This window comes from Carya illinoinensis, chromosome 1, assembly GCF_018687715.1.
Source record: "Carya illinoinensis cultivar Pawnee chromosome 1, C.illinoinensisPawnee_v1, whole genome shotgun sequence".
NCBI classification, from domain to species: Eukaryota; Viridiplantae; Streptophyta; class Magnoliopsida; order Fagales; family Juglandaceae; genus Carya; species Carya illinoinensis.
Genome location: NC_056752.1, coordinates 45220157 through 45248122, shown reverse-complemented (window position 1 = coordinate 45248122; position 27966 = coordinate 45220157). Strand labels below are relative to the sequence as shown.

General features: G+C 36.7%; 3 protein-coding genes across 3 annotated transcripts; all 3 read right to left on the bottom strand.

Annotated features, from left to right (window-relative positions):
- Positions 1-56: 56 nt before the first annotated feature.
- LOC122277114 (early nodulin-75-like) lies at positions 57-1579 on the bottom strand. The gene is made up of 2 exons (XM_043086994.1): positions 1344-1579; positions 57-1205 (listed from the first exon to the last, which is right to left on the bottom strand). Exons 1-2 carry the CDS (start codon positions 1543-1545, stop codon positions 310-312), a joined length of 1098 nt encoding a protein of 365 aa, XP_042942928.1. The 5' UTR covers positions 1546-1579; the 3' UTR covers positions 57-309.
- Positions 1580-4092: 2513 nt separating this feature from the next.
- LOC122277109 lies at positions 4093-5722 on the bottom strand. The gene is made up of 2 exons (XM_043086990.1): positions 4526-5722; positions 4093-4400 (listed from the first exon to the last, which is right to left on the bottom strand). The coding sequence occupies exons 1-2, from the start codon at positions 4864-4866 to the stop codon at positions 4361-4363; spliced, it is 381 nt and encodes a 126-aa protein (XP_042942924.1). The 5' UTR covers positions 4867-5722; the 3' UTR covers positions 4093-4360.
- Positions 5723-6415: 693 nt separating this feature from the next.
- On the bottom strand, positions 6416-7039 carry LOC122300380 (early nodulin-75-like). The gene has a single exon (XM_043110991.1). It carries the CDS (start codon positions 7037-7039, stop codon positions 6416-6418), a length of 624 nt encoding a protein of 207 aa, XP_042966925.1.
- Between the last annotated feature and the right edge of the window lie 20927 nt (positions 7040-27966).

The following is a 27966-nucleotide window of genomic DNA, read 5'->3' as shown; positions in this document are numbered from 1 at the left end:
CTCGCAATATGGCCTTTGGTGTTCTTTCCAAATATTAAATATTTGATAGAAAACGATTGATAGTAGTAGCGGGCGAGCAGCGATAATTCATTACAAAGGGGAGCACAGAACTGCATGTCAGTGCTCATAATTAAACTACAAGGCAAAGTACAAAAACCAGACGATCGAGTAAACAGCATGAACATAGTTACGTAGAACACTACTAGTTGTAGCTATACTATTTTCAACTTTCATGGATAGAACAGTGCCCGACCAGAAAGATAACATAAGTTGAAGCTCTTATTTATATGCATGTACACATGCATGGGATCAGTTTGCAGATGGAGGTTTGTGGGGTGGCTTGTGAGAGTGAGTCGGCGGCTTCTTTCCAACGGTTGGAGGCTTCAACTTTTCGGTTGACTTCTGGGAGTCTTTTGCGTCCTCCACCAGATGGTCTCCAGGGTGATGATCGTGAGGTGGCTTGTGCTCTGGAGGTGGCTTCTCTCCCTTTCCCTTACCCTTGGGAGGTTCTTCACCATGGGTTGGTGGTTTGTGCTCTGGGAATGGCTTCTCTTCCTTGTCAAGTAGATGTCGTCCAGGGTGATGATCGTGAGGTGGCTTGTGCTCTGGAGGTGGCTTCTCTCCCTTTCCCTTACCCCTGGGAGGTTCTTCACCATGGGTTGGTGGTTTGTGCTCTGGGAATGGCTTCTCTTCCTTGTCAAGTAGATGTCGTCCAGGGTGATGATCGTGAGGTGGCTTGTGCTCTGGAGGTGGCTTCTCTCCCTTTCCCTTACCCTTGGGAGGTTCTTCACCATGGGTTGGTGGTTTGTGCTCTGGGAAGGGCTTCTCTTCCTTGTCAAGTAGATGTCGTCCAGGGTGATGATCGTGAGGTGGCTTGTGCTCTGGAGGTGGCTTCTCTCCCTTTCCCTTACCCTTGGGAGGTTCTTCACCATGGGTTGGTGGTTTGTGCTCTGGGAATGGCTTCTCTTCCTTGTCGAGTAGATGTCGTCCAGGGTGATGATCGTGAGGTGGCTTGTGCTCTGGAGGTGGCTTCACTCCCTTTCCCTTCCCCTTGGGTGGTTCTTCACCATGGGTTGGTGGTTTGTGCTCTGGGAATGGCTTCTCTTCCTTGTCGAGTAGACGTCGTCCAGGGTGATGATCGCGAGGTGGCTTGTGCTCTGGAGGTGGCTTCTCTCCCTTTCCCTTACCCTTGGGAGGTTCTTCACCATGGGTTGGTGGTTTGTGTTCTGGGAATGGCTTCTCTTCCTTGTCGAGTAGACGTCGTCCAGGGTGATGATCGCGAGGTGGCTTGTGCTCTGGAGGTGGCTTCTCTCCCTTTCCCTTACCCTTGGGAGGTTCTTCACCATGGGTTGGTGGCTTGTGCTCTGGGAATGGCTTTGTATCCTCATTATCAAGAAGGGTTGGTGGCTTGTGTTTTGGTGGTGGTTTCTCTCCCTTGGGAGGTTTGTTCTTGTGTTTGGGAGGATCATGTTGATCAGCGAGAACTGAGGCAGTGCTGAGAAGCACCACTCCAAAGAGCAACACTAGGCAGTATTTGGTAGTCATCTTAATTCGGTGTCTCGATGGTTCAAAACAACAAGAATTCTGTGTCTTTTATAATGGATCAGAGCTAGTCTAGTGCGTCAGCTCACATGTCACTCCGCATCTGAATTTCTACGTTTTCTTTCTTTAACATTCTGTTAGTGTAGGGTCGACCATCATGAATTGGGTCCTGCGGAGTTGAAAAGTTTGACAATGTTTCAAGGTTGTCATCTCGGTGAAGGCAAGTTGAAATTAAGTAACCATATGAGCCTTCTAATTGCACGAAACCATTTAGCATGTTCAAATTAAAACTTGGTTCTTCGATCTACTACCTTGAAAATAGAACTCTTCAAATCCTTGGAATCCAAGTCTCTAACTCTCACCAATGGGCTAGGCCGGTGAAAAGAGAAAAAAGCACATTATATTCATATGATCAAATATATAAAATTGATCAAATGGAGATAAACTTGTATCGCTGTTAACATTTAAGTACTTTTGATGGCACATGGAATTGAAGTGCTAGTCCGACATCGTGCGTAGATTCGATAGTGCATACATATCTGCCTGCATGAAAAATGTACAGTAGCATTAGCTAGCTATATACATTAATAAATTAATAAACCTAGCAAAGCTATGGAGATCACATTAATATCAGTGCATTCCATTTCCCACTTAGGTTGGTGACTTTCGCCAGCCGGCCGGGCATGTGACACTAGAATACAAAAAGTAGTGTATTATAATTGAATAGTAGTGGCCCCATGAATTGGGGGCTCAGTGCGTAAAGTAAATGTGAATAGCGGAAATTAGCGTCTCTGTACTATGCCCAATAAAATTAAATCTTACTAAATATATATAAAGGAAGCTATATATTATATATCGAACTTCCATGTGTCACGCGGTACGTATATAATTAAATTATGAGTAATATTACATACAGTTGTGAAATTGCAAACGTCGTACAATCGCTTTGAAAAAGAGTGGGGTCCACGATTAAAAAGTTAGTTTTTTTTTTATGTAGGTTCCATATTAATTCATTTTTTTCAAAACGACTGCCTGCTGCTTGCATAACCACGACTGCAAATATCATTTCTCTTAAATTATATATATATATATATATATATATGCAGAAACATGATGCCTGAAAGAGATCATAATAATTAATAACATTTTAGCAAGTCATGTCTCACTCATAATTAAATGAGTCGTGTGAACTACTGAAGTTTGGACCATACTGATCTGCATGTAGACTCGATATATAGTATATAGTACGTAGTAGCACTGCCAAAACAATCAAAAGTTGTGGACCACTAATTAGAAAAGTGTCAATGCATTATTAATCTAACCGCACCGACATCATGTAAATACTTTTGATCTCTCCTCTCTTGATGTCGGTGTCCGGTTAAGAAAAAAAAAAGAAAATCCAGATAAAATATATCATGTATTAATGAAAAGCTAGCGTTAATTAGTCGCTGCTTGATCTGCATTATCTGCATATATGCCTCCAATGCGTACGTACATTTAATGATATTTCAGAAAATTAAAAGACCTAACCATATATATTAATTATAATCCGAATTAAATAACTTTAAAGTAAGTATATATGAGGATGTCGACTGATCAGTTAAAGTACTTAAGTGGAACTGCTTTTCAAAGAAAAAAAAAAAAAAGTGAATTAGCTCAACAAATTACTTTTTCACCGACCGGATTCAAACTCCACCGATCTTTTCCAAAAGGCAGTCTGAACATTATCTCCACGAGCAGAAATTGTTTAATTTTTAGCGTAGATCTAGCATATATATATATATATATATATACACACTAAAGTTTGGCCTTCTATGCAGTTAAAGTTAGAATATGAACCAATATTAATGCAATTGGTGTCAGAAAAAACAAGTTCATGCGTTTAAACCTATATATATATATGTGTGTGTGTGTGTGAATTCATGTATATAGTATATCCTTTATCACCGGCCAAATTCATGAATTACGCTCAAATATCTATATCTACATATATATATATATATATATACACACAAGTTCGTCCAAGTTTTTGATATGCAGTACTACGTACGTACTCATCCTATGAGTGATAATTTTAGGTAATTGTGATCTGAAATAGTTCGCTAGCCATGCGCACATTGCAGCCTAAATACATATAATGTGTTTTCGGTAAATTTCCCAACTAAGAAATCACCATCATGAGGAGATCATCAAATATCCATCAGCTTATAACACTTGCTCCAATTTTTTGATGAATAGCCAAGTTCGAAAGAAATTGGAGTCGTCGATCGATTAATCCAAATCAAAATTAATGGTCTGAATTGGAAATCTAGAATTAATACCGGTATCCAAACCAAAATTGAATCCAAATTCAACACATTTATCAAGTTTATCCCAATTTGTAAATATATATATAGTAATTACACTGTATTTATATATATTAAATAGTCTATAATACAGACTAGCTATGTGCGGACTTCATTGCATTTTCTTGCTCTATTATTGATTATCGTTTCTTAATTTTCGCATTAATCTATCTATAAATTTATTGTTGGAGGCTTTTGCAAACTATGCCAAAAAAATTAAATAAATAAATCAATAGAGCATTACCACGACCATTTCTCTTGCTGTCGTTTCCGCATTTAACTAACATCTTTTATCTAGGCTACAAATACCTAATATATAGAATGCACTTGCTTATTTACACGGTAATTTTAAAAAAATATATATATTCTTCCTCTGAGCATGTAATGAATGCTCTTTAATTTCCTCGTACGAGGTGTCAGATCTCACGAGAGAAGCATTTGATGACATATATGTCAATGTTGAGTAGGCATCTTCATCCCACCCGGTCCAAATCGAAAAGACATTGTTTCGACCTGATCCGAAAACACAAGCTTATGATAAAAGGGACTTCCGAGCCGGTGAGATTAACCAATTAACCGAATTGAAAATTTTCGAAAATTAACCGATTAACCGGAAAAACCTGTGCAGATGGTTGTACCTCAAAGGCGGAAGCTTTGCAGATGAAATCAGCCCAGGAAATAATGGAGTAGCCCATGAAATCTTCTTCCTAACACTCACCGGCGACGGCGAGCACCGCTTCAGCCCGACAGTCATCTCCCTCATCTCGATTCTCTCCCAAGTCAAATCCCAAGCCGTTCGCGACTCCACTCTGACCAGCACCGCCCACGGCAAGTTCTTCTCCAATGGGTTCGACCTATCCTGGGCCCAAGCCGCCAGATCCTCCTCTGGCACCCGCAAGAGGCTCCACCACATGGTTGAGTCTTTCAGACCGGTCGCCTCTGCACTTCTCTCGCTCCCTATGCCCACCATAGCCGCCATAAACGGCCATGCTGCCGTCGCCGGATCGCGCTCAGCCACGACTACGTCTTCATGCGGCACGATAGAGGCGTGCTGTACATGCTCGAGGTCGACTGAGTCCCTTGTATTCGAAAGAGAGCAAAAAGAAAAGAAAAAATCTTGATAGCAGCCACTGTTTGAGAGCAGCCACTACACACATTACGTGTAGACCGGATTCACTAACAAGTGAACCGGTTTTGCCTAACTGACCCCATCCCTTCGAAACCCATCAGTCCTGCAACTTTTCTGCAGCTCCCCCCTCTCTTCACAGCCTTTTTGCATTCTTCCCATCTTACTTTTCTTTTTCAAAATCGTTTAACCAAATGAAATAGGATATGTAAAAATTCAGAAAAAATAATGCGATGTAAAATCTGAACGTGAATTCTCTAGAAAAACCCAGAATCTGATATAAACTTAGAAAAATCCAGATTGAACACTGCATGTGAAATTTGATATAAAAACCCAGAAAAATAAAAAATGGTTGACCCAAAAACAACTCAAACTCTTGTCTTTCAGATTCTTTGTTCTTGACCCACCAAGAAAATAAAGAGGAGAAGAAGTAATTTTTTTTTTTTTAAAAGAGAAAAAGTTCATACGGACATAAGGAAAAAGAAAAACGCTGGCAATCCATAGCATCAACAGAATCCTATTTGGAAAAAATCGTGAGAATGAATTTGGGAGAAACGTGTAAAACATGAAATTTACAGAGTTTGTTTTTGTTGGTGGAGAAATGTTTTTCGGAGGCATTTCGTCGGTTGCACTTACTCTGGCCGGTTAGTTTTACGTCTGGTCTACTTTTTCTTTTCCTTTTGTCTGGTCTGCTTCCATAAGTTGGCCTTCTCGGCCTTCTCTTAGCCTTTTGTGGTTTGATTTGCTTAAAAACAAAAGAAAGCAGCAGAAGCAGCCACGTAGTGTGTGCAATATGTGTACTGCTACAGTGGCTGCTCCGTAGCAAGCCTCAAAAGAAAAATCAAGAAGTCCCTTCTATCCATAAACTTGAGAAGTCACTTAGAAATGGGTATCGGGTAATTTCCGATAAAATGGAAAACGGGTACGGCCATTCCTGCTTCCTAAGAATATCGAAACGGTTCGAGCATTTTTGGTCGGTTCGGATCGGCTAAATCGGCCTGATAGGAAGGCCAGCTTATTTGTACACTCCTAATATTGAGAACTATTATCGTCATTACGTGATATTTTAATCATTCTCGTCACCGGCATAATTAATATAATGCTTTTAGTGTTATTTTCTGCAACATTAAAGATTTGTTAGAAAACGATTAGAGAAATAGACATTATGTAGGTAGTACCTGGCAACAAAACACTACAATAAGAAGCTAGCGCATATATAACTGCATGTCAATGCTGATAATTAGGGCACAAGGCCGAGTACAAATAACATAACGAGAACATGCACAACATGAGCATAGATCACTACAAGTAGCTGGAAACTGTTCTATGGATGAACAGTGTCTGACAAGAAAGATGACGTAAATTGCAGCTCTTATTTCTATGCATGTGAACGTGCGTTCGATTAGTTTGCGGACGGAGGTTTGTGGGGTGGCTTGTGAGAGGGAGTTGGTGGCTTCTTTACAGCAGTTGGAGGCTTCAACTTTCTGGGTGGCTTGTGGGAGTCTTCTGCATCCTCCACAGAGTGGTCTCCAGGGTGATGATCATGAGGAGGCTTGTGCCCTGGAGATGGCTTATCTCCCTTTCCCTTACTCTTGGGAGGTTCATCACCATGGGTTGGTGGTTTGTGCTCTGGGAATGGCTTCTCTCCCTTGTCGAGTGGGGTTGGTGGTTTGTGTTTTGGAGGTGGCTTTGCTCCCTTGGCCGGAGGCTTGCCGGCTAAACTTGGTGAATTTTGTTCAAGGGAGTGGGACTCGAGTAAAAGTCGTCCAGGGTGTTGCTCATGCGGTGGCTTGTGCTCTGGTGGTGGTTTCTCTCCCTTTCCCTTACCCTTGGGAGGTTCATCATTATGGGCTGGTGGCTTGTGCTCTGGGAATGGCTTCTTATCCTCATTATCAAGAAGGGTTGGTGGCTTGTGAATAGGAGGTTTGTTCTCTTGTTTGGGAGGCTCATGGTGATCAGCGAATACTGAGACAGTGCTGAGAAGCACCGCTCCAAAGAGCAACACTAGGCAGTGTTTGGTAGTCATGTTGGTGGATCGATCCCTTATGGTTTCGAAACAACAAGAATTCATTGTCTTTTATAATCGATCAGAACTGTAGCCTCTTACGTCAGCTCACATGTCACTCTGCACTTGAGTTTCTACTCATGAATCCAAAGTCGACACGTTTTCTTGTTTGGCACATTATAAATGTAGGGTCCATTAGGTCTCGGGGAGTTGAGATGTTTGACAATGTACCAAGGTTGCTCCTGGTGAAGGCAATTAACTGAGAGTTTGCACCTCGAATTCTTTATTTGCATTTTCAACATGATCACCGTATATATATGTAGTTCCTACGGAAGGGAAGAAAAATAAATAAAGGAAATTCCTGTATTGGTCATTAACGAGTACACACTTTGGCGTTACCATAAGAAATATGTACAAAAGAGACTGTAACGTGCGTACGTAGATTCTCTATATATATAATTGAACGCTATATATTTTAGCTGAATAGTAATTAAGCCCGTGTGAAAACCTTCACTAGTGGGCCAGTGGCTCATAAAAATGTTAATAAAATCTGATGGGATCAGATATCAAGCTCCCAACTTCAATTCAATATAAGTCAGTCTCCCTTCAAAAAAACAAATATCCGCCTAAGGCACAACACCCAAACCTCTGTAGAAATACACGGCCCAAAGGTATGCAAAAACTCTGCAGCAGTACACGGCACAACAGGCCAAGGAAGCCTGCAGCAGGTACACAACACAAAGGCATGCAGTAGCAACAAAGGACTCTGCAGCAGCACACGGCATAACAAGACAAGAAATTCTCAAAACCATATCAGCGAATATGCTTCTGTAGGAAATTGGTATTATGTATTGAGTATTATAAATATTGTCCATAGATGGACAGGAAAACATAGAGAAAATTATTTAAATATTCATTCAGCTCAAAGAGACATTTCAATGAACACTTAGAGTGCATTGTTTTCTTCTTACTTTAATATGGTATCAAGAGACCAATGACCTCCGTCCACTATTGTCGATCCATTACAAACAAACAAAAAAAACCAACCATTATCTTTGCTAAGCATAACTCCCTTTTTTTTTCCTTCATAGAATCTCCTAAGTTTTCTTCTTCTCCTTTTTTTTTTTCTTTTCTTTTCTCCTTGTTCTTCGCGTTCTTCCTAAGCCAATACCAATGGCTCCTCTGTTTCCTCTGAAGATAACGTCCCTCCACCCCTCTCCAGTGTAAACACTTCTCTTCCTAACTCGGCGAGTCACTTTATTCCTATTAAGCTAACCATTGATAACTATCTCTTGTGGAAGGCTCAAGTCGTGCCTTTCCTTAAGGGCAACAGTTTGTATCATCGTGTGGATGTCTCCTCTAATGTGCCTCCCCTCTTGATCGCCAACAACCCAAATCCTGAGTATTTAAAATGGTCCCAACAGGACTAGCTGATTATCTCAGCACTCAACTCCTCTCTATCTGAAAATGTTCTTGCACAAGTTCTTGAGTGCTCCACAGCACACGAAATTTGGACTATGTTGCAGAACTTGTTCACGGCACAATCATCTACTCATCTTATGCAGACTCAGCTTCAACTAACTACTCTTAAAAAGGGATCGGAGTCTATATCAGACTACTTTCACAAGGCTAAATCTCTCTCAGCCTCCATGGCTGCTGCAAGGCAGCCACTGTCCCTAATTGAATTTTCAGTGTATTTGCTAGTCGGTCTAGGCATTGATTATCACTTTGGTGACCTCTCTCACAACTAGAGCAGAACCTCTGAGTCCTCAACAAATATACAATTATTTGCTCAATCCATCAGACACAATCTCTACTCTCCAACAATCCCATGTCTGCCAATCTCACTCACACCAAGCCCTCTTCTCCCTCTAATTTCTCACATAATATGAGGGGTAGGGGTCGTGGATCTAATATGAGGGGCTGTGGTCGTGGGGGTCGAAATGGTCCTTTTACAAACCTTAGTGAGAATAGACCTGTGCCAGGTCTGTAACAAAGCTAGCCACACAGCTTTACGATGCTATTATCGGTTCAATCAAAACTATCAATCGGCTCCTCCACCAAACCTCTCGGCAAACCTCACGAATACTGTCCCAAAAATGCCACCGCCTCCTCCTCATGCTTAGTATCCCGATACGACAACAACAAACCATTTCACCAATGATTTTCAGAATTTCAACTTGGACTCTAAATCATATCAAGGCACTGATCAAGTCAGTGTTGGAGATGGCTTCACCATTCCCATTCATCATGCCGATCTGGTCACTTACACACTTCTAATGGAAAATTTCTTTTATCTAAACTCTTGCATATTCCATCTATTACAAAAAATCTTTTATCTGTTTGTCATTTTTATCTTGATAATTCAATTTACTTTGAGTTTTACTCTTCTTGTTTTATTGTGAAGGATTTACAAACTCGGGAAGCACTTCTTCAAGGCACCGTTAGGAACGGTTTATATGTGCTTCCCACCATTTCAGATCTTACCTCCACCTCATCAAATCCTCAAGCACTTATAGGCGAACGCACATCGGCTTTCAATTGGCATCTGCATCTTGGTCATCCATCTCCTCATGTTCCCTCCTTTATTATCAGTCAGTTTAAACTTTCCAAAAACATAAGTATCACAGCATCTCCTTATTCGGCTTGTCCACAAGCCAAGACCCATGTCTTACCACACCCCCCCATCTCCATCTCGTTCCTCTCACCTTTTTGAGTTATTGTTTATTGATATTTGGGGCCCGGCACTAGTGTTGTCATTAGCTGAATGTCGGTTTTACTTGTCCATTGTTGATGGCTTTTCTAAATATATTTGATACTTTCCATTTCAAGTTAAATCTGATGTTACTACCATTTTTATTGTCCTTTTGCGTTATGTTAAAAATTGTTTTACAACAAATGCAAAATCTGTGCAAATGGATGGGGGTGATGAATTTTGCCCTTACAACGGATCCTACAATCATATAGCATTGGTCATCGTATCACATGCCCTTATTCTCATGCCCAAAATGGCAATGTAGAACAACAACATCGTCACATAGTTGAAACCGGACTTGCTTTACTTGCTCATGCTTCAATGCCTTCAAAATATTGGTCTGAGGATTTTCGAACAACTTTTTTTTAATTAATCGCATGCCCACTTTTGTATTGCAAAATAAATCAGCTTTTCAAAAACTCTATCTTAAACTTTTTGGAGTCGCTTGTTGGCTCAATTTACGTCCCTTTAATAAATACAAAATGGATCTTCATTCTAAATTTTGTGTTTTCATGGGATATAATCTTGATCATAAAGGATATTGTTGCCTACATCTCCCATCGGGAAGAACTTATATTTTGCGTGATGCAATCTTTCACGAAAATGTCCTCCCCTTTGCCTCAGTGTCTCGCGAAAATGTTCCCCTTATTCACAGAAATGTTTTTCCATTGAGACCTTGTCGTCAAATTATTCCTCTCGTTCACGGCCTAGTAAGTCCAAACTCCCCATCATATAGCCCAACTTCTCACTCTCTAGTGCCAGAACCCGTAAGCCCTTCTTCAATCACGCCTTGGCCTGCAGAATCCCCTCTTCCATCTGCACCAAAACCCGTAACCCCTCATCGCCTAGCCCAGAAATCCCCACCTATATCTCTTCTCCATGTTTCACTTTCTTGCCTAGCCTGGACTCCGAACCCGTGTTTCCTGCGGCCTCTGTACCTCCCCTACAGAATCTCATCCCATGGTCACCCGGTTGAAAGCCAATGTTAAGTGCCCTAAAGTGCATCTTGATGGAACCGTGCCTTAGCCTCCACCTAAACACTTGGCCTCTCTCACAATCTCTACTTCATCTCAAATCCCAGAAGAGCCCACATCCTACACCAAAGCTGCAAGGTACCCTAAATGGCGTTACACTATGCAGATGGAATTTCAAGCCTTTTTCAAAACTCTAACTGGGACTTGGTATCACCCTCTTCCTCTCTTAATGTTCTAGGTTTGAAATGGGTTCTGAAATAAAAAAGGCGTGCTGATGGCTCCTGGGAACGGTGCAAGGCTCACCTTATTGCCTAGGGATTTCATCAGCTGCCCGAGATAGATTACACTGAAACCTTTTCTCCTGCTGTAAAACCAGTTACTATCAAATTGATTATTTCCATTGTTGTTTCATGTGAATGGCCCCTACATCAATTAGACATCCAAAATGCGTTCCTACATGGTGACTTGGAAGAAGATGTGTACATGCATCAACCTCCTGGTTTTGTCAATCTTGACTTTCCGACGTACATTTACAAACTAAAAAGGGTCATCTATGCCCTTAAACAAGCCTCGGGCCTGGTTCTCCAAGCTCAGTTCTCATCTCATCTCTCTTGGTTTCCAAGAATCCAGGCCTGATTATTCCTTTTTTATTTTTAAACAAGTTTGTCGTGTTGTCATTGTTTTAGTTTATGTTAATGACATAATCGTTACTCGTTCAAATAAATTTCTGATTTTTGATTTTATCACTGCTATGAGTAGTCAATTTCTTATAAAAGATCTTGGTTCTCTACATTTTTTCTTCAATATAGAGGTCTCTTGGTCCAGTCAAGGTCTTTATTTAAGCCAGTCCAAATATATTTCTAAACTCTTGCATTGCACTAACATGCACAATGCTAAAGTTGTCTTGTCTCCTATCTCTACTTCCACTAAACTCACAACCTTTGATGGATCCTCGTTTGAGGATCCTCATCTTTATAGAAGTGTCATAGGTAGTCTACAATATTTTGCATTCACTTGTCCTGATATTTTATTTTCTGTTAATAAGTTTGTCAGTTTATGTATTGCCCAAAAAATTCTTACTGGCAAGCCGTAAAGCGGATTCTTCATTATTTGCGTTTAACTACTCATTTTGGTCTATATTTTTCTGCTCATTATTTATTTAATATTTTCTGCCTACTCTAATGTTGATTGAGCCGGATGCCCTAATGATAGAAAATCCATTGGTGGGTTTTGCATCTTTTTTGGTTCATATCTAATTTATTGGGGATCCAAAAAGCAACCAACGCTCAATCATCAACCGAAACCAAATATAAAGTTGTGGCTAATATCACTTGTGAGATTTTATGGATACAATCCCTTTTAACAGAACTTAAAATATTTTTACCCAAAGCTCCTACTTTGTGGTGTGATAACTTAGGGGCCACATACTTGTCTGTCAATCCAGTCCTTCATGCCCACACTAAACATGTTGAGTTGGACTATCATTTTGTTCGTGAATGGGTGGCTGCAAAAAATCTCATTGTCTCCTTTGTTTCCAGCAAAGAGTAACTTGATTATATTTTCACTAAACCATTGTCTACTACTCAGTTTACTTCCTTGCGATCAAGTCTCACCATTTGACAAGTGTCGCTTGCATTGAATGGGGATGATAAGGTACTCATCACAGCTGGTAGTACCCAAGCCATGAAGGCAGCACATAACTCCAAACCGCTGCAGAAATACACAGCACAAAGGCATGCAAAGACTCTGCAGCAATACACAGCATAATATGTGACGCTCCCAAATTTCGTTTGGGATCGGACGGACATTTGAAGCGTTGAGACATGCAACACAAGGTTACCTGCCCACGTTCATGACATATATGATGCAATGTTCCTAACATGCATCTAACATTATACAATATTCGCAGCGTATAAATTTTTTTCTTTAGTAATACTATGTACCAAATTGAAATATCACAAATACTTAAAACATACTTCATATATAAAGACCCATTGAATAACTAAGATCACAACACTGGTCCAAAATAGTTATGATCCAAAAAGTAATGGAGATGCAACTCCATCATACAAGTAGTAATTTACGTTAACTACTATATTGACATTGACGTCGTACCGTCGCTCAGTCAACTGTGTTTAGTTGGTCAGCTCCTGATTCTCCTTCAGATCCTGTAACAAGATCTACCATTCAGGAGGAATGGTAGTTGGGACTACCACAGTGAGATTTAATTACAAATCTCAGTAAGTTAACAAAAAACTTCCACACAGGCTAATGATGCATGGATGACAATAAAAGCATGAATGTATAATCAAATTCATAAGTAATTAAAGCATAACTTGACGTACAACATAGCATAATTGACATAACTTAAATTGAAACATGAACTGAACTTGACTTGACATGAACTTGATCTGAAATTTGATTTATCATGAATTTGTTCTGAAACTTGACTTAACATGAAAAATATATACTCCACAGTTGTTGTAGCCCCATGTACATAGCATAATTGACATAACTTAAATTGAAACGTGAACTGAATTTGACTTGACATGAACTTGATTTGAAACTTGACTTATCATGAACTTATTCTGAAACTTGACTTAACATGAAAAATACATACTCCACAGTTGTTGTGGCCCCATGTATTCTACGTGTAAATACATACTCCACAGTTGTTGTGGCTCCATGTATTCTATACTTCACAATGCAGTTAAATACATACTCCACAGTTGTTGTGGCCTCATGTATTCTACACGACAACATTGCAGTTAAATACATACTCCACAATTGTTGTGGCCACATGTATTCTACGCGTCACAATGCAATTAAATACATACTCAACAGTTGTTGTGGCCCCATGTATTCTACGTGTCATAATTGCTGTGTCTCACGTAGTGTATGTGTCACAATTACTGTGACCCCATATTTCGTGTGCCACAGTTGTTGTGGACGCCACGAAACTGATTGTAGCTCAAGATGAAATGTGACTGGAATACGAAATGACTGAAACCCTAATGTAACATAACGTGACTTGAACATAACTCGAAATACATGACCAACTTAAGATAGAAACATTTCGTAACATGGCATAACATATAATAGACAACATATTTAACATGACATACTTGCAACAGTAAATATTACATGACTTGACATACATATAATAGATGACATACTTAACATGACGTACTTGTAATGTACAGCAATACATGACAAAATATATTATGTAATAGATAAAAAAATGATAACAGAATAAATTCTGTATAACAGACAATTACGTGATAACTTGGCATAACATGACATATATGATAACACATATACATACACTATAGTTCCTTTACTTAACACACATACACAGTAGACTGCTGGTAAGTTAAAAACTAACTTACCTCGATCTTCGCGTTTCTTATAAAACCTCAAGCGCGATCACTCAGAACTGTAATTAGTGATTCTAAAAGTTAGCACTAAATCACTAATAATTTGAAATATGGAAAATACTAACTTAAAGAGTAAAATTTTCATTTTACTCTCTACATGTAGGAAAATGACCGTTTTACCCATAACTTAAAAATTTTGCATACTAACTCCAAAAGTCACCAAAATTTACATGCCTCATGTAAATTTTATCCTCAACTCAAATATTAATTTAAAAAAATTTAAAACTAATCACAACTATTAAAAACTCCATAGGGCCGAAATTCTTATATGCTATTTCCATTGATTTTTGTTTCTAACTTGTTTTGATTAACCTTTTGATCTATGACTTATAAAGATGTGATCTTCAAACCAAACCATCACATAGTTTAAAAAGATTTCATAAAACATATATAAGCTCCTAATTCAAGATCACATGATTAAAAATTAACCAAAACATAAATTTAGCCAAGAACATCCACACTTTAGCTTATTTGAATATTTCTTTGCATAAAATTTCATATCTTTGAAACTAACATCAAATATCTTCAAAATAATAATATAACATGTATATAAGATGCTTAGGATCCTCCAATAAAATTATCAAAGTCATTGGAATAGGTTTAGACCACCAAAGAGTTAAACTTTCTCAAAACAGAAACTGTTTTTCCTCTTCCAGTTTCTAAGTTTATAAATCTAAAAAAATCTTTCATCAAAACCTTTAATCATGTAAAAATCCTCAACCAATAATCATATACACATGTTAACAATACTCCATAAAAATTTCAGACCAATATCTATCCATTAGCTTGGTCAAAAACTCCAAACTATAACATATTCTCCAGTTTATCTTTTAGAATGACCTTTCTATAGTTTACATAATATTTGACTAAACAATTGATTTTCAAATGGGACAAATAAGATATCCACGTAAACTAGACTAAAAAAAGAACAACTTATATGAAGGAGACTTTATGATAAAATACTTACAAAAATTTCGAAATGGGCGTGCAAAAGAACACCTAAAAGGTGTCCGAAAGAGAGTATTTGGTATTCTTTCAATGAAAAGTGTAAATGAAGACAATTTCGTGGGGATGGCTGGAGATACTTATGGATGAGATATGGAAGAGATGAGGCTAGAGTGAGAACTGAATGTAGGTCTCTCTTACCCAGAGTGAGAGTTAAGTGTAGGTCTCTCCTACCCGAAGTGAGAGTTAAGTGTAGGATTCTCTTACCCAATAATATCTACAAAAAATCAACTCAAGATATTTTTACCCAATAATATCCATGAAATTAGATTAAAATATTTTTATCTAATAATATCCACAAAATTAGTTTAAGATATTTTTATCCAATAATATCCACAAAAATTAGTTCAAGATATTTTTATCCAATAATATCTACAGTTTTAAACAGACGTTTCGTCCGAAAAAATCAAAAATAGTTATTGCGCCATAAGACCTTAAATAACCCACCGAATCTAATGGCACAAACCATAATACATTTAGATACTTCTAACTATATCCAATAATTAAAAACACACTTCTGATACCATAATGAGTAATAATACTAACTATGTAGTTATACTAAAACCTATATGATTAATGGATTCATGAAAACTTATAGAGTCTTCACGAGGTTCTTAAAGTCAATAGAAATTTCACAATTGAATTTCTAACGAGCTGTTACACAATAGGCCAAGGAAGACTTTGCAATAGTACACTGCACAAAGGCATGCAATAGCAACAAAGGACTCTGTAGCAGTACACGGCACAACAAGACAAGAAATTCTCAGAACCATATCAGCGAATATGCTTGTATAGGAAATTGGTTGTTATGTATTGAGCACTTGTACATAGATGGACAGGAAAATAGAGAGAAAATTATTCAAATATTCATTCAACCCAAATAGGCATTTCAGTGAACACTTAGAGTGCATCGGTTTCTTCTTACTTTAATAGAGCCTATGAGGAATGGTTTTCTCCATTATTCAATCTATCATATCAAACTGTACATAGCACCACTCAACTCTTCAGAGTTGAGTTTCAACTATACCATAGCATGAGTCCAATTTACTAATTTGCTTTTTTGCCTTTTTTTTTTTTTCCTAAATTTTGAATTTGATATTCTTACACTTCCTCTATAACTAATTTACTATTTTGCTAATTTTTTTTCCTATTGCCCTTTGGATATGGTTTAAAAATGTCAAAATATGAGATTCTTGCATAATTTAGAAGAAAATAAATTCAATTTTATAAAAATTGACATTCTTTTACTCTTTGAGCCCATTTTTATAAGAATGTCAATTATAAAATTAAATTTATTTTTAATTAATTTAGATAATTACGTTAATTGATTCAACTTAATTTTTTTTTAAATTATGCAAGAATATCATGTTTTGAATTTTTTAGTCTAGATTCAAATAACAAAAGAAAAAAAAATTGATTAATAGTAAAGCACTATTAAAGTAGAAAATATTAATATTTTAATATCTAATAGTAGTTGAGTTGTAATATAGTTGGTGGTGAATTACTGTTTGTAAAAACAAAAGGGGTGTGTGGGCATGAAAATATTGGATTATCCAAGAACATGGAAAAACAATATTAATGTTTGATTTCCTCAATACTACAGGAAACAATTAAGAATATAAAGCAAGATTAAATCCGGGAGATAAAAACACGAAACCAGTCCACCTCAATCCAAATCAAATAATTACGATATATATGTCATGAGGAGAAGTAACCGCATTTTCCCATTTGTAAATTATATCCACCATGTTTATTTTGTTTTTTGTTTTTAAAATAGACTTCAATTCATTCATGAAGGAAGTTACAACTGTAACTAATAAATACGAGTAACAAGCCCTGACTACAAGCCAACAACTCATCGATTATAAGTTTTTTTATACACAACTTTCATTGTGTCAGACAATGTCTAAACTTCAAAGATCTTTAATGACAAAACTATTCTGAGATGTAAGACTCTGTAAAACAGAAATGTCCATCTCGACTTGTCTGCGAGAAAAACTCATTCTAACTCTCATCTTCTAAAAAAGAATAGGAACTCACAATCCTCCTCCTCTAAAAAAAGAAAGGGACTCACAGCTCTCATCCTCTAAGGATGAGAGAAACTTACCTATTTTAATTTATTTTATTTAAACTTAACTGATATAGTAAAATAAAATAAAGCAACACTCGCAAAACCTTAACGAAAAACAATAAAATAAACACTATAGCGACATGGCCTACCAACCAATAGGTTGTGAGTGCCTAACCCACGCCGTCTGCCCACTCGCATTTTGACCGTGAATACCTGACACAACACCCACGTTCTTCTCCGTTCAGCACCTGCCCACTCACATCTGCTCCCTCTCCGTTTGGCACTCTCCCAAAGCCCAACGCTCAGCTGCAGGGGTTGTTCTCCCCTACAACTCATACTAGCACCGATCACCACGCTCCAAGTCCGAGTACTAGCACCGATCACCACGCTCCAAGCCCATCGGAAAGGTCTGCCCTGTGAGCTCCAAAACCGTAAAAAACGTACTACCCCTTGTGCCGCACCAAAGATGCAGAAAAACGTCATAACCACGCTGCCTTAAGGTGCTGCTTCCAGGGCTCACGACAGTTCATGAATCATTCATCGCCTCAACCCCGATCGCTGGCTGTCTTCATGTTGTCCAACCCATCCCAGAAACAGAAACAGAGCATTACCCATGCACATCAGCATGCATTCCTCTGTTTTCCTTGGCCAAAGACAGAGCATTTCATGGCCAACACAGAGCCATCCACCCATGCATTCCGTCCAGTTGAGCCTTCCAAAACATGCATCTGAGAGCACCACCACCCATGGCCAACTCACTCTGAGGCCCTCCACCGCCATCGAGCCGAATCGCCACGCCCATTCACGTGTTATATTTTGGTGACAGACTCGGAGTCAGCCAGCAAAACCCAGCCCCTCCACCCCCATCGTGCAAGACCTCCACGCCCCGCAGCGCGTTTCTGTTTATATCCACCATGTTTATAGTACTGAATATCATGATCAGTGATCGGCGACAAAACAATAATAAAGTATCAAAGCATTATATGATACTTTATTAAAATTTTAAAAATATTATCTTTTTATTCAAGTTTCTGCAGGTTTTATATATATAGTTGTCCTTGATCTTCTGAAGCAGATCGAATTGTAATAATAACAGTAGAAGAAGACATGATGCGGTACGAGTATCATTAATCTTCAATTTATTCACTTTATCTGTATACATATATGTCCGATTCCTTTGATACTTTTGTCTTTGATCTTTGGCAGTCGACCCGATTCTTCCATTTTGGTAAGAAACATGCAGTAACGAATATGCCATGCCATAGATCAAGTGCCACTGATCATCGAGTACTAGGGAATTTTTTGCATTCACTTCTCACTGATTTCATACACGATATATCTAACGGTACCTTGCATATACTCGTTAATTAACTTTTATTTTAAATAGATTCTTATAATCGGTTCTCTCACGTACGATTATGGTACTACTACAAACATTGCGCTTTCTTTTTTAAGCCAAATTTCAGTAAACTATCCACGAATTTTTGTTATACTCTTACAGAAGAATATTCCCAAAGATCACATAAATAAAAACATCCATATATAGAAGAAAGCCCAAACTACATGTATATACACACACAAATACATATATATGGGTGACAAGGTGGAAATGGGAACCCACAAGAACAAATTTTAAGTGCTTTTCCAGGATGCTTATGATAATTATTAGCTATAGGCACATACGGATACTATGTACGCACGTACAATGAGTGCTAACGTCTGCCATGAACGTACGTAGCCCACTTGTAGTGTAGTACGTAGCACCAGCAGCAAACAAAACGATACTCCCCAAATGGTACGGGTAATACAGCAGCTAGCTCTTATTATTAATTACATATATATATATGGTATTAAAGCATGGAGCTTGCTAGCACTCAAGTGGATCATCATGTTGGTGGCTTGCGGGGTACCTTGTGCACAGGTGGGTAAGTCTTAGGCGGCATCTTGTGACCTGCAGGGAATGTCACTTCTTTCTCAAGTTGTTGATCAGTCTCACCAACGGTACCGGTTGGTGGGTGCTTGTAATTTGGGGGTGGTTTGTTTCCCTTTCCCTTCCCCCCCTTGTGTGGTTTTCCATCGAGGGTTGTCGTGATATCTTTTTCAAGGGGGGACTCCTCCACCGAAGGTGGCTTGTGTGGTGGTTTGCGAGGTGGTTTGTGGTGATCCGCAAGAGTGTGAGTGGTGAGAAGCACCACTCCCAGGAGCATCATTAGCAGCATGTATTTGGGAGACATTTTGGGCTGTTTTTTAGTTTGGGAATGATTCTTGCAAACTGGAGTACTTTCTTGGCCTTTTTATAATGGGCCGGAGCCTATGTCCTCAAGCCACCTGGTTTATTTATCTTACTTTTTTATTATCTTTTAGGATCTTCTGGATCAAGAAGATATATCCCACTGAGCTGAAAACTTGGACTATCCGCTCTCAAGTTGTCCCTGCGCAAGGCACGTAATTGAAAATCTTTTGTTAATTCTAGGCCTTCTTTTCCATAAAGCATAGTTTGGCAACGGGTCTATCCATGTATGTATCCATGGGCACGGACGCAATGGTTCAGAATATGGGAATGAAGCGGTAACACTTGGCTCTATATATGATTAAAGTGTATATTGTATAACTCATGCATGCAGTGTTCTGTTCTACATAACTAAATTAGCATACCCTGAAGTATTATACAATAAATAAAGTGTAAAATCTTTAAAATAGAGTCAATATGTGTTAATATTTCATATCAAATTTTGGTTGAAAAACTTTTATATTCCCCTTTTTTAATAATAATAATAATAATAATAATAATATATAAATTAGTGATCATGAGAAACCTCACAAACTTTCCAGTAAAGAAAAGATCATCTAGAAATATTTACAGAGTATGATGGAGAAAAAGGGTATAATTAGTGGGAAAAAAATATATATTAGAAAAAAAAACTGCACCATTACTAATATAGATAAAAATTAATCATTTAAATAAATAAAATTGGCAACTTAAAATGGATTTTAAGTTCATAACTTAATGACGTATTATATATATAATAGTAAATCTAGTGATCAAGATTTCGTACGCGCGTATGATCTCAAACGTTCATTGCAATGCATGTCGGCTCAGTGAACCTGGCTTGCTTTCTGGTTTAGGTGAGAAAAATGATAATATGCCTATGTGCCTATTAAATGTCTTTACTCTATATTTTTATTTTTTTATTTTTTTAACGGTTTAAGGAAGTAATGATTATTAATGATTTTATATATTTTTTAAATTTTTTTCTTAATAACTAAATATGTTTAAAAATTATTTTAAAAAATAAAAATAAAAATAAAAACTTATTTATACTAATGTATATTATATATTTGATGTGTCGATATTGTCTTACGTCAAATATTGAAAGTTATGTCTAAGACGGCACTTCTCCATTTCCCATCCAGGATAGGGACCTTGATAGATGCTCTTGATTATTATCCCTCTTTCTTTAAAAATAGAAAAAATACTCGAAATTTGATTTTTTTTTTAAACAGAAACAAGATTTTTAGACAATACAATCTCACCAACTACAATTATATATACCACTGCCATATGATCATTTACAATGCATTCTCTCTCTCTCTCTCTCTCTCTCTCTCTCTCTCTCTCTCTCTCTCTCTCTCTCTCTCTCTCTATGTATATATATATCTTCATATTTATGAATGGTGAACGTATATATGGCATATGCCTTAAGCATCAAACTACAGCTTTAAAGCTCTCGCCTTTTCAAGTTCTTACTCTCTTTTAACAGTTTGTTCTGTAACCTCTTTTATCTCATTCTTAATTTTATTGACGGATGAGACTGCAAAATAAAAAATAAATAAATAAACGGGATAAGGTTAATGATTGCCCAGATATACCATAAATAATATATAATATTCTTTTACGAAATGTTTTTCGACATGGCAGAACAGCAAATCAGAATAGCGATGAGTTGCAGGCCACTAACTAGAGATGTCAATTCAATCGTGACTCTGATTTCCACTATTTAAAGGCATCTTCTAAATTTCCTTGTTTATTATGCTGATCATGATCTTGTCATCACGCGATCGCTAGCTAGCTATATAGCTAGGTAATTAGAGGAGACGATTTATCTTCCTCTCTACCATTGTACGGTTTATATAGCTAGCCAGCTAGGTAATTAGAGGAGACGACTTATCTTCCTCTCTAGCTAGCTAATTGCCACATTCTACGGTTTCTCATAACATGATCGTTTTATGAACAATTTTATTTATCATTTTTACAGTAACTTATATTATATATATATATATATTGGATCAGCTAGCGGGTAAGACCATAGTTTATAGTTTTGATGTTACTGCAGCTACAGATAGAGGGCCTTATCAGCTCATCTCTCTGCTAGTTGAGACTTTGTTCGGACTTGGTGCTGGGCTAGCCGAAAATCAAAATTTATCAGAAATTTGGTCTAAAATTTCTGAAAAATTAATTTTTTATAATTACATCAGCAATAATCCAGCAAAAGGAGAATTATTTAGAACGGGCTCAATGGACAACGGGGATGGAATAATATATATATATTTTTTTTGTTCTATTATAAATTTTTTTTAAGCAAAAAGAAATATATATTTTTATAATAGAACAAAAATATATATATAATATATGATGAGAATGATAAATTGCAAAGCTATTTACCTTAATTTCTTCCCAGCAGCCTTCCTTTTCCATCTGCTTTAGACTAAAGGCTCAGAAAATTGAAAGATGAATGGATTGATTTGGACTTAGAGGAAAGGAAATACTTGCAATCTCAGCCGACAGGATTTGAAGAAGATAATGCTCGATCCCTTTATTAGTTCAGGCTAATATATATCGAGTCTTACCACTGCATCCAAATTAACGTTAAAGTTGTTATAAACTATCTTGAATTGTATCATTAAATTTAGTTAGTCATCAAATATATAGTGCTAGTCGTTAAATATATAGTGCTAGTGTATAGTATTAATCGTCAAATATATAGTGCATAATATTAGCATAGTGAGCTAATCGTCAAATACATAGTACTAGTCGCTAAAAGCATAGTCCCCTTTGTACTCTTATATATATATATATATCATTGAATCATTTAAGTAATTCATAAGTTTCATAACTTTTCTGAACTCTATCTCTTTTCTCTCTCATTTTGAAAGTTTTATAACACGTTATGGCTCTCTCTTTTCAATGATTTCATAACACGTTATCAGCACGAAAGTTCTGACGATTTTGAAGTTAGTAGTCCTCTACTTCAAGTAAGTTTTTCAATATATTTTTATAGTTTCCAAAATGAATATGAAATGTTACATTACTTAATGAAAACTCTATACTTATGTTCCTGATTTATATATGTAAAAAATGTCAAATCTTACAAAATTAGAATTCGTTGCTCTTGACATTTCTGGAAAAAATTATTTATCTTGGATCCTTGATGCTGAGATCCATCTGTATGCGATGAACCTGGAAAATACAATTAAAGAAGGAAATCAAGGGTCCCTGCAGGACCGTGCTAAGGCAATGATTTTCTTTCGGCACCATCTTCATAAAGAATTAAAAACTGAGTATCTAACGGTGAAAGATCCACTTATTTTGTGGAATGATTTAAGGGAGAGATATGAACACCAGAAAACTGTAATCCTCCAACAAGCTCGTTATGATTGGATGCACCTGAGGTTGCAATATTTCAAGAGTGTTAGTGAGTATAACTCTGCACTCTTTAAAATTAGCTCGCTATTGAAATTATGTGGTGAAAAAGTCACTGATGATGACTTGTTAGAAAAGACATATACTACTTTTCATGCCTCGAATGTGCTCCTGCAGCAGCAGTATCGAGAGCGAAAGTTTAAAAAATATTCTGAACTTATATCTTGTCTTCTATTAGCTGAGCAAAATAATGAGCTTTTGTTAAGAAATCACCAGTCACGTCCTACTGGTTCTATATCATTCCCTGAAATGAATGGTACTAGATTTACATCATTCCCAGAAGCGAATGGTGTATCTTTTCAAAGAAAACGAGGGCGTGAACGTGGTAGGAAAAACTATAGAAGTGGAGGTCCTAGAAGTGATCACACTAAAAGGGACAATAATAGATATACACCGTACCACCAGAAGTGGTTCAACTCAGAGAAGGGCAAAGGTCCTCAAAACAAATTTTTAAAGAAAGATGAAGATGGATGCCATAGATGTGGTATGACAGGACATTGGGCTCGTGTCTGTCGTACAGATAAGCACTTGGTTGACTTATACCAATCTTCTATAAAAGAAAAAACAAAAAAATTTGAAACAAATTTTGCTGAACCATCATATGCTTTAGATTCTATAGATGGAGAAGATATTACAAGCCTTGATGTTTCTGATTTTTTTAAGGATTCTAGTGGTAGAGTTGATCATGGAAGTGTTCCTTTTTAATTAATGTATTTCCTTTATCTTATTATAAAATATTTTTATATTCTGCAATGTTTTGTAGTAATGAAAGTTTTATTTATTCTTTTATACTTGTTATAAATTATTGATGATATGATTTATCTGAGAATGGAAATGGAGCATCCCTGAAGGATCGCCCTAAATCAATAATTTTATTGAGTATCTCATATGAGTGATACTTGTACCAAAAGCTCATTATGATTTATGCACCTGATCTTGCATAATTGAAATTGTGGAAAGAATATATATTTGAATGAACGTCTCGAATGTGCTCCTGAAGTAGCAATATCGAGTATGCTCCTGAAGTAGCAATATGAAATACAAACTTTCACAATATATTCTAAATTTGTATCAGGTCTTTCAGTGACGGAGCAAAATAATGAGCTTTTGATAAGAATCATTAGTCACGTCTTACTAGATCTATATCATTCCCTGAAGTGAATGATACTGAATTTATATCATTTTATTTCCTGAAGTGAAAAGAATGATGCGTTTCATTCAAAGAAACTAAGAGATTGGACGTGATAATGAATATCTTTTCGGGCCAGAAGCTCGTATTGGAAAAGCTGTAAGCTTTCTCTTTGAGATGATATTATACAAATTATTAAATCAAATATTATGATGCATCAAAAGGTGATATGATTCAAAATATTTGTATCTTTTCATGGTTATCTTGATCATCCAAAATCAATTACGATAAGTCGAATGATTTTCATATGAACGTCCATAAAGGAATCAGAAGATTCTTTTACTATAAAATCTTACCACCAGAAGTGGAAAGAAAAATTTGCTTGAAGCAAATAAGATGAAATTATTCGACGTTACCTTGATTATCATATGTGAACCAGAAGTTCAGATGATAATTAAATTTTGAATACAATAAGATAAAAATGTCTCATATTCTAGATGCTAAAATTTCAGCGATGATTGAAGTCCCTGTAGGACAATTAAGAAATTCAGCAGTCTGAAAGCATGTGAGACCTATTGATACAAAAGGTATTGCATCTCAAAAGAGAAAGGTACAAATAATTTGGTGCTCCTGAAGAGGCCATACCCACAAAACAAGCAATAAAGTCCATCCAAATTCTCTGTATAAAATTCTCCTATATAAACTCTTAAAGAGTGCCTCCTGAAGAGATTTTTCATGAAAATGTCTTCCCTTAAAGAGGGACAGGTACCTGAAAATAACGAGATTTCGTTACATTTCATGAATAATGGAGAAATTATGGATAGAAATAAAATCGTTGTCGACAACGTATTTTCATATGAGATGACAATTGACATTACCATAATTAATGATGAAAGTGAATCAAGAATCGTCGAAAAATACGACGTAAAATATTGGCCAAATTTGAAAGAAACAATTCCTGCATAATTGATTCACTAGTAAAATATGATGCATCGGGACTTATAATCCAAACATCTAAAGAGGTGATGCTTGTTGAATGTCAGTGAATATTTATGGAAAAGAAATAAAAATGTGATATATAAATCACGAGTTTCCTGCAGAATTGACATCACTAAGTAAAATGTGATAAATATGGACTTGAAGTCCAAACACCTAAAGAGGTGATTTTTGTTAAATATCAGTGGATATTTATATACATGATATAAAAAGTCTGAAACTTTTAATATGAAAATGTGATATAGAAATCACAAGTTAGTTTCTCGAAGAAACAATATTGATATGATTTTAAAGTGGTTGAAATCCTATTGAGATTTTTATTAGCTTGAAAGTTATCGAGAGTTTGGATATGCATGATTAACTGCATATTTATATGGATCATTGGATCATGATATATATATGAAAATCCCTGAAGGATAGAAAATGTCTGAAGCTTCTAATATGAATACATCTGGAAATATGTATTCTATCAAGTTTCAAAGATCATTATATGATCTAAAGTAATCCAAACGCAAATGGAAACAAACTATTATTGCAGTTTATATATATGATTTAAATGTCATTGAGGCTCCATAAGAGCTCATGAAAATTGCACATATTTGAAATATAAATCTGAAACCCTTGCGGCTTCAAAGGGAAGATGGATGATGCTATTAGTCATGAAATACCATCTTTTAATACAATTAGTATTTCAAATTCATGTTATGAGTTTGATAAGAAGTGTGCATTATTAAAGAAGAAATAAAAGGGAACACACAGAACATCTACCAAAAGATAGAAACACAAATATGAATATTTGTGAAATATTATTTTATTATCTTGAAGCAAGAATTACAGAAATTTGAGGCACTTTGCCTCATTCTTCAAACGCTCTTATTTTTCAAGAATCTGCATGACATCCCTATCTAAAGGGGTGGGCAATCGAAAAGAAGATTTAAGCAAGGATTTTAAATTCCTATTCTCTTGCTTTATTGATTCTATCTTCATGTTGGACTTCAGAAGAAGTTGCTGAAGTATAGCAATATTCTCGTGGAGATTGTCAACTCCACAAGTTCTGGATTGCAGTCGCTGAGAAAATGCGACAATGGATGATGAGTATCAGGTACCGAGACTCACAAGCTCATAGATAGTTTCATTATCTGACCTATGAGTCAGATCATTATATTGCATGATAGCACCTGTGGTAGAAGCAGGAACAGCTGATGAACGAGGTGCAAAGTACCTCATATATTGGCTATGAGAAGATCGCTGAGCCATTGTAGGATAAGAATGCAGAAAGAGATTGCAGAGTAAAAATGCAGTATGATTACAGAAAAGTGAAGAATATGAGATGCGAATGAAGATGAGCTAAATATCTCTTTTATAGAGAAAATTATGATACAACATATCTCGTGAAGCAAGAGAAAAGAGACGAAATATAGCTTCATAGCTCAGCGGCGCCTGACAGCTGCGGCACCTGACAGCATGCCTGACACATACAGAGGAGTTGAAAATCCGCGATACTTGTCTGATCTTAAAAGGCTGGCCACCGTTTTTATTAAAAAATGAGGTTAGCGGTTTAATGTTGATGAATTCTCCACTAACTGTGTTATTTATAAAAACTCCAGAAGAGTACAACTCCAGAAGAGTAATGATGAGCAGAAAGATCCAGTTGTGATTATTTTATCAACATGGATCAAGTCCACAGTTAGTTGGATGTACAGATGCGAGTTATCTTTCAGATACACACAAGAAGATCATTGCAATTCATGAGAAGAAAGTTGAAATTGATATCAAGAAGGTACGGTCAAGTCAAAATCTGGCAGATTTATTCACTAAAGCATTACCAACTGCAACATTTAAGAAGACTATGCAGAACATTGGAATGCGGAGGTTGATTTATTCACTAAAGCATTACCAACTGCAACATTTAAGAAGATTATGCAGAACATTGGAATGCGGAGATTTGAAGACCTGTTATCATGCACTTTTCAGGGGAAGTAATGTCTTGAAGACTTGTGCTGATTGTACTCTTTTTCCTTCACTAAGATTTTATCCCACTGGGTTTTCCTTTGCAAGATTTTAATAAGGTAATCCTAAAGCACTCGGCGATACACATAAATACTGTACTTTTTTTCTTTCGCCATTGGTTTTTTTTTCCCACAGGATTTTTCCTTGGCAAGGTTTTAACGAGGCATATTCTTTAAATATGGTCATCTAAAGGGGAAGTGTTATAAACTATCTTGAATTGTATGACCACATTTAGCTAGCCATCAAATGCATAGTGCTAGTCGTCAAATGCATAGTGCTAGTGCATAGTGCTAGTCATCAAATGCATAGTGCATAGTGCTAGCATAGTGAGCTAATCGTCGAATGCATAGTGCTAGTCGTCAAAAGCATAGTCCCCTTTGTACTCTTATATATATCGTTGAATCATTTAAGGAATTTATAAGTTTCATAACCTTTCTGAGCTCTATCTCTTTTCTCTCTCATTTTAAAAGTTTTACAACACGTTATGGCTCTCTCTTTTCAATGATTTCATAACAAAAGTTCAATTTTTACGAAAAAAGTGCGGTTCTAAAAGCGGATCTGCTGTGGCTTGACCTTCAAATAAAGGATCAGATGATAAACATGCGTATCTGCTTATTTTTATGTAAGGTTTGTGGAGTCGAGCTAGAATGATGAAGGTATATAGTTGGATACCAAACTGGATAGAATAGAGGAGTACTTTAAAATAAAACTTTATTTATTTTATGGACCCAAAACTTTAAAAGGTTTAAAAATAAGACTTTAAAATTAAATTAATAATTATTTTGGGTTGTCATGATTAGTTAATTGGATCAATATTTATTAACCACATTGGGACCATTTATTAGCTAATAAAATATAGGCCATCGACCA

Coding starts and splice junctions, on each gene's coding strand:
- LOC122277114 (XM_043086994.1), bottom strand. CDS start 1,545: ATGACTACCAAATACTGCCTAGTGTTGCTCTTTGGAGTGGTGCTTCTC. Junction 1,206..1,343: donor GCACAAGCCACCAACCCATG/GTGAAGAACCTC, acceptor CACCAACCCATG/GTGAAGAACCTCCCAAGGGT.
- LOC122277109 (XM_043086990.1), bottom strand. CDS start 4,866: ATGGCGGCTATGGTGGGCATAGGGAGCGAGAGAAGTGCAGAGGCGACC. Junction 4,401..4,525: donor GCAAAGCTTCCGCCTTTGAG/GTACAACCATCT, acceptor TTTTCGGATCAG/GTCGAAACAATGTCTTTTCG.
- LOC122300380 (XM_043110991.1), bottom strand. CDS start 7,039: ATGACTACCAAACACTGCCTAGTGTTGCTCTTTGGAGCGGTGCTTCTC.